The sequence below is a fragment of the Engraulis encrasicolus genome, chromosome 22, assembly GCF_034702125.1.
Source record: "Engraulis encrasicolus isolate BLACKSEA-1 chromosome 22, IST_EnEncr_1.0, whole genome shotgun sequence".
In the NCBI taxonomy this organism is placed as follows: domain Eukaryota; kingdom Metazoa; phylum Chordata; class Actinopteri; order Clupeiformes; family Engraulidae; genus Engraulis; species Engraulis encrasicolus.
Genome location: NC_085878.1, coordinates 33,025,500 through 33,032,999, shown reverse-complemented (window position 1 = coordinate 33,032,999; position 7,500 = coordinate 33,025,500). Strand labels below are relative to the sequence as shown.

The window sequence follows — 7,500 nt, the reverse complement described above, 5'->3', positions numbered from 1 at the left end:
ATAGATGTGTATTATACAGTGCATTATAGATGCATCCATATGAACTTCACTTTACTTAGAGCACACATTGATGATAATTATGACAGTTTATCATCCAGGTCTGTGCATAGAGGGGTATAGGTGCTCATAATGTACTATAAGCCCCATCAGGTAGCCTGTAGTTTATAGCCAGTCATGAGCACTCATGACACCCTTGGATTTATAAAGCATTATAAGCTAGATTCACAACTGTTAATATAAAGCATCATGAAGCATTATGGCTGTAGTCACAATACATTATAAGTAATTATAATGGGCATTATAATTTGTTATGAATGCGCTTATAATGTGGGCTTTACGTAAAGTGTTACCAAAAGTTTTTACAATTCCTTTTTAAAGGAAAAATAACAGTTTTGTAGATTTTTAACCAATGTTATGAAAAAACAAGGCGTCACGTCTCCCACCCATATACTGTATTGTACCTTTTTAAGGGTGCACTTCAGAATTGCTATTTATTGCTATTTATATATTTATTACTCCAAGTGATGTGGAAGGCTTTAATTTTGCTCTATTGTACTGATGGTCAATTACACTGGCCTACTTATTAACCAAGTGCTATACATACTCATTTATGTTTCTTTTCTTAATTAAAACACAACTATATCAATGGATTAATAACACAATTAACTTGTGTAGCCTTTTAAACAGACATGCTACACATGTTTCTTTTTTAAAGCTTACTATTTGATCAAAGTTGTAAACCAGTTGGGCTATAAACAGCTGGCCTAATTACCAGCATTTCATGTGCACAAACTCCATTAGCAGACAATGTCTTATACACTGCTGCCATCTAGTGGCCAATCATAGACATGCTAAAAACCAAGTGCCTTTTTACCCATTTCTTGAATGCCTTTGTTTTTTTAGGTCTGTGATACCATCCTGGGGCACACCAGAGAGAGGTTCCAGTTCACAGACCATCTCATCTGTGCAACCCTCCTGCAGTGCGATCGGTTTGAAGATTATCAAGTGGATTTTCCAGAGGAGGCTCTTAAAACCACAGTGAAGGCTTACCCTGTCCTTGACAGCAGCAGGCTGAAGACAGAGCTAGAACTCCTCTACAGCAACGAGGAATTCAGAGCGTGTAGTGGTGCGGTGGACTTCCTCCAATTCTTTATGGAGAACAACTTGGGGGAGCTTTTTTCAGAGACGGTAACCCTTTTGAAAATACTTGTCACCACACCAATGACGACAGCAGAAGCAGAGAGGTGCTTCTCGACTCTTAAGCGAGTGAAAACATTCCTGAGAAACACAATGTCGCAAGATCGCCTCAACGCACTGGCTACCCTGTCTATGGAGAGGGCCATAGTGACAGAGATGACTGACTTTAACGTTAAAGTCATTGACACATTTTCAAATTTAAAAGAGAGAAGGGCCAAGTTCCTCTACAAGTAGCACTTAAGCATTTAAGCACTTTTGTTTGTGTGTGTGTGTGTGTGTGTGTGTGTGTGTGTGTGTGTGTGTGTGTGTGTGTGTGTGTGAGAGAGAGAGAGAGTCAGTGAGAGAGAGAGAGAGAGAGAGAGAGAGAGAGAGAGAATGAGAGAATGAGAGAAAGAGTGTGTGTGTGATCCGAATACATCAAATACATGTAAATGTATCCACTTTTCATTACATAAAATTTTCACTTTGTATTTCTAATTTTCTGACTACCTGTGTTTCTTTCAATAGTTATTTGAATGCACTGTCTTGAGCAGGTCAAGCTGAACAGGTTACCCCAAAATACACCAGAATGCAGGAAATTGCATCCTAGAAATCCAAAATTTTCTGGGGGGGGGCCCCCAGACCCCCCGCAAGGGAATAGTCGCAATATTAATTTCATAGCTGAAAGTGTGCCCTACCTAATATTTCTGTCACCAGCCGCCACTGGTGTGTGTGTGTGTGTGTGTCTGTGTGTGTTTGTGTGTGCACTATGTGTCGTACAGGAGCGAAAATCGCCAACAGTCTAATGCTCCTCATAAAGACATAAAGCCCTTTCATCCTCCAGCACTGATGAAAGCAAGCCCTGCTGTCTGACATATGTGTGTGTGTGTGTGTGTGTGTGTGTGTGTGTGTGTGTGTGTGTGTGTGTGTGTGTGTGTGTGTGTGTGTGTGTGTGTGTGTTATTGCATGTACTATCACCGTTGTGTGTGTGTGTGTGCATGTGGCTTTCTGTGTGTTTTCCCGAGTATTCGATAGTTAGTGGCCATTATCGAAACTTATTATATGGTTGTGACGTCATCTGTCGAATGCTCCATTCATTTCAACGGGGCTCCCCAACGTTCGGACGTCTGTTATTTTTCGATAACGGACGGGTTGGTCTATAACAGACCGCTGTCAATGGCAACAAGACTTTTCACTGCTAAAGCGACTTTTCAACAAGACTCTAATCAGCTGCTGTGATAGACAGCACCCGTTGTCCTGGCTACCGCTGTCAATGGCAACAAGACGTTCACTGCTTAAGCCACTGGCTTGTATACAAGTCAGTGGCTAAAGCGAATGTTTCATATCACTCCGCAGGGGGTCCGGTCTTTTGTCACTCTAATCAGCTGCTGTGATAGACAACACCTGTCCTGGCTAGCCTACCTAGCTATTGCCTAGCGGTGCTCCACAACGGCTCTGTTTTGTTTTGCGCAGCAACAATCTTAACATTAAATAGGTCTAAAGAAATGTCCCCGCATGTGTGAATCATTTAAGTATATCCATATAATAAGCGGGTTAACTTTCGGCGAGTCGGTCGCTTTGTGGAATAGCAGCACTTCAGAGAGAACAAGACCCCTCCGCTCCGCGTCGGGGTCTAAAGATTCTCTCTGTCGTGCTGCTATTCCACGGTAGCGACCTTCTCGCCGAACGTTAACCCTTACCTAATATTGACCACCCGAGAAAACACGCCAGACTTATTGAACTTTTGGACAGCTTACTGTAAAGCAACATCCCAACCAGCTTGCCGGAACAAAACTTTGAATTTACGAGGGCCATACATCAAAAGAGAAATATAAAAAGCAAGCGCCCAAAGGGCAGGGCAGGCAGAGAGCCCATTGACTTAGATCTCACTCTGCAAGCAAGCACCTCACTGAAAGCAAAAAAAGGGCAGAGGGAAGCAAAAATGAAGAAAGGCGAGGGGCGAGGGGCGAGGGGCGACGGGCGTGGGAGGAGGGGTGTGGGAAGGGGTGAAATAAAACAAAACAAAACAAAATATATAAAGAAAGAAGGAAGCCGCTACGAGAACACAGAGAGCCATCAGTGTCCAGAGCCCCTCGGTGGCCCATTTTTATTTCTTTATCTAATAGGGGGTAATGACACATCTAGGCAGGCAGCGCCGTGGACGACCCTCCCTGCCTCCCCCTCCCTCCCTGGCAGAGGGGCCCTCTAGCCCCGGGGCCCTCAGAGGACCTCCCCTTCACTCAAACGCAATAAGAATAAACACACACGGCATGGAGCGGTGTGAAGGGGTGTGTTTGTGTGTGTGTGTGTGCGTGTGTGTGTGTGTGTGTGTGTGTGTGTGTGTGTGTGTGTGTGTGTGTGTGTGTGTGTGTGTGTGTGTGTGTGTGTGTGTGTGTGTGTGTGTGCATGTGAATATGAGTATATGAGCGGTGTGGCGGGGTGTGTGTGTGTGAGAGTGTGTGTGTACGCATATGTGTGTGTGTGTGTGTGTGTGTGTGTGTGTGTGTGTGTGTGTGTGTGTGTGTGTGTGTGTGTGTGTGTGCGCGCGCCCGCATGTAAGTGTATGCGTATGAGCACAGCAGAGTATGTGTGTACGAGTGTGTGTATATGTGTGTGTGAATGTGTATAGGTGATGATGGTTGTGGTTGAATGGGGTGGGGTGGCAGTGGCGGTGGGTTTAGTCTATTTGGTTGAGAGTGATGGCTAGCTTGTTGCTTATCGCAGGCCAATAAATCTCCATGGCGACGCGAGGCGAGAGATGAGAGCGGCTTATCTCATCAGAGTCGAGCTGAAGCCACCACCTCAAAACAGGATGATTTATCGAGGGGACGGCCAAGAAGTTATTTTGCTGAATAAAACAAAAATGAAAAAAGAGAGAGAGGAGAGGAGCAGCAGCGGAATAAAAGAAAGTGCATGTATATGTATGTGTGTGTGTGAGAGAGAGGTAGAGAGAGAGAGAGACAGAGAGAGACAAAAAATAGAAATATGTATGTATATATTAAAGTGAAAAAGAGAGAATAAACCAAAGAGCAGAGGTAAAACAGAGAGTGTCTTCTGCTGAGGGAACTAGGAAGTGTTTTGGGGTGTGTGTGCCGCTACACAATATGGAGGAAATGAAACTCCCTCGACCTGCCAGAACAGCTATGGACAGCCTGAACACTGAGCGGTTTACACACACAGACACACACACACACACATACCCACATACACACACATAGACATGCACGCACACGCAGGCACACGCACACACACACACACACACACACAGACAGACGAACACACACACAAATAAAAAATCGTTTACACACACAGACATTCACCAATTACGTTCTTACTGGACAGATACAGTTGAGCCTGCTCAGCAGTTTCAGAGTCCCCAAGGGCCGAGGGAATGAAAGGGACAGGGATACAAAAAGACTCATGCACACACACACACAGACACACACACACACATACACGCACACGCACGCACACACGCACACACACACACAGACACACACACACACACACACACACACACACACACACACACACACACACACACACACACACACACACACACACACACAGACACACACACACACACACACGCACGCATGCGCGCACAAACACACACAAACTGACTTACCTGTCCTTACTGACTTTACAAACAGACACACACACACACACACACACGTACACGTGCACACGCACACGCACACACACACACGTCTGTCTCCTCTTATTTGTGTGAGTGAGTTTGTGCCCAGCGCTGCTCAAGGAGAGCCTTATGTTGGCAGGTGGCATGTTGGCATGTGGGTAGGTCTTGAAAGGCTGTGAAGCGCTGTGCTATGAGGCTGTGCTGGGGTGTGCTGTGCTATTAGCCTGTGCTGGGGTGTGCTGTGCTATGAGGCTGTGCTGGGGTGTGCTGTGCTATTAGGCTGGTAAGTGCTGTGCTATGAGCCTGTGCTGGGGTGTGCTGTGCTATTAGCCTGTGCTATGGTGTGCTGTGCTATGAGGCTGTGCTGGGGTGTGCTGTGCTATGATGCTGGGGTGTGCTGTGCTATGATGCTGGGGTGCGCTGTGCTATGAGGCTGTGCTGGGCTGTGCTGTGCTATGAGCCTGTGCTGGGGTGTGCTGTGCTATGAGGCTGTGCTGGGGTGTGCTGTGCTATGAGGCTGTGCTATGAGGCTGTGCTGGGGTGTGCTGTGCTATGATGCTGGGGTGTGCTGTGCTATGAGGCTGTGCTGGGGTGTGCTGTGCTATGATGCTGGGGTGTGCTGTGCTATTAGCCTGTGCTATGAGGCTGGTAAGTGCTGTGCTATCAGGCTGTGCTGGGGTGTGCTGTGCTATTAGGCTGGTAAGTGCTGTGCTATTAGGCTGGTAAGTGCTGTGCTATGAGGCTGTGCTGGGGTGTGTTGTGCTAAGCGCTGTGCTATTAAGCTATGATCACACACATCGCTACTAGTTACTAGCTTCTCGCTCGCTCGCCTACTTGCCACTTGCTCATGGAACGTTCATTAAACGTTCCCGCGGGTGAACTGCCAATGCAGAGGTGAGAAGTACATAACTCTGCATTCCAATTGGTTACTCGATTACTCCCCTCACTCGAAGTTAAAATATTTTCAACCCGGAATCCGCCCACATCGCATCGCTTGTACTCTCCTCGCCTACACGTCTCTCTGGAACACATAAACATCCTATTGACTTTACTCCCTGAGCGAGTAACTGACATTTCAGGCAACCCCATTTGAATTACAAGCGACCCCAAACCGGCCCCAGTGTTGAAAAACACTGTATCAGGCTGTGCCGGGGTGTGCTGTGCTATTAGGCTGTGCTGGGGTGTGCTGTGCTATTAGGCTGTGCTGGGGTGTGCTGTGCTATTAGCCTGTGCTGGTAAGTGCTGTGCTATGAGGCTGGTAAGCGCTGTGCTATTAGCCTGTGCTGGGGTGTGCTATTAGCCTGTGCTGGGGTGTGCTGTGGGGGTTCAGGCGAAGAGGTGATGGTGGTGGTAGAAAGGGAACTGCTGGGTGTTGAATAGGCTAACATTTCAGAGAACGATATGCTCATGAGAAGTCCCAGTAAAAGTGCATGCAGGGCTTTATCACTTTTTTCATCACCGGCCAAAATGGCTAGTGGATGCATCTCACACGCCCACATATATAGAGCGTTGTACGGAACGTGTCAATTCCCTCAGTCGATATACCTATGCGTGCAGCACGTTGGCTGGCTGCTTTTTTTCCTTTCAGTTCGTTCGAGCTCTCGGGTATGTGAAAGAGAGCGCGCGTTTGCTCCCTGTGCATACAAGGAGCTGGCTCTTTAACACCAGCCAACTGGCCCAATGCTAGTGAAATTTAAGTTTTGCTGGTAGAAAAGACCTATTTACTAGCCACTTTGACCGATTAGGGAGTGTGTGTTTGGCTATATGAGGGAAGGTCCGTTACATATTCTAAATGTCCGGTATTCTGCAATGCAGCCGACCACTTGTCCGGCCAGTAAGAATTCTAGCGTGAACACTGGGCTGTATAGCAGGTCTTGACAAAGATTTTCTAGGCTCTCCCTTTCGAACGTCACTGGTCTTGAGAGACTGGCATGTGCTATGCCAGGACTGGGCTGGGGTGCGCTGAGGCTGGGGTGTGCTATATGCTGTTCTGGGTCTGGACAAGGGAGGGTGGTATTAGTGGGGGACCTTGCTAAGGCAAAGGCAGTGGGGACTGATGGATGTTGAGAAGGTTGTATAGGTCTTAAAAGGCTGGGGTGTGCTGCGCTGTGGACAGGGAGGGTGTGTTAGTAGAAGCTCAGGCTAGGAGGGTTGTATGTGTGGATGCTTGGTATGGTGTAAGTACCGTGCTGTGCTGGACTGGACAAGGAGGGTGGTATTAGTGTGTGTATCAGAGGGGGCTCTAGCTAAGGCAAAGGCAGTGGGGACTGGTGGATATTGAGAAGGGTGTATAGCAGGTCTTGAAAGGCTAGGGGTGTGCTGTGCTCTGCCATGCTGGACAGGGAGGGTGTGTCAGTGGGGTCTTCGGCTAAGAGGGATGTATGTGTGGATGCTGGGTACGGAGTAATGCTGTGCTATGCTGGCTGGACAGAGTGGTGGGTATTAGTGGGGGCTCTAGCTGAGGCTAAGGCAGTGGGGACTGGGGACAGGGGACTGGGGAGTGGCGAGCGCGGCGCTGAGCCCAGGGAGCGCAGCTTCCAGCCTCAGAGAAGCCGGCTGCCTGCCGCTTAAGCACTCATATCATATTTAATCACTTCTGAGAGGTGGGCCCCACTGTGTGCTTTTTGTGTGCGTGCGTGTGTGTGTGTGTGTGTGTGTGTGTGTGTGTGTGTGTGTGTGTGTGT

At 47.8% G+C, this 7,500-nt stretch overlaps 2 protein-coding genes across 4 annotated transcripts in view; one reads left to right on the top strand and one right to left on the bottom strand.

Annotated features, from left to right (window-relative positions):
- LOC134439166 (uncharacterized) overlaps positions 1-1,481 on the top strand; it is a 3,778-nt gene extending 2,297 nt beyond the window's left edge. For all 3 annotated transcript variants that reach the window (XR_010032720.1, XR_010032719.1, XM_063189035.1), the window contains one exon: positions 904-1,481. Coding sequence is in view for 1 of the 3 variants with exons in the window: in XM_063189035.1 (XP_063045105.1) it covers positions 904-1,431 (528 nt within the window). In the remaining 2 variants the exon portion in view is untranslated. The remainder of the gene's footprint in view (positions 1-903) is intronic.
- Positions 1-7,500, bottom strand: part of fto (FTO alpha-ketoglutarate dependent dioxygenase) — a 276,971-nt gene that overhangs the window by 56,455 nt on the left and 213,016 nt on the right. The window lies entirely within an intron of this gene.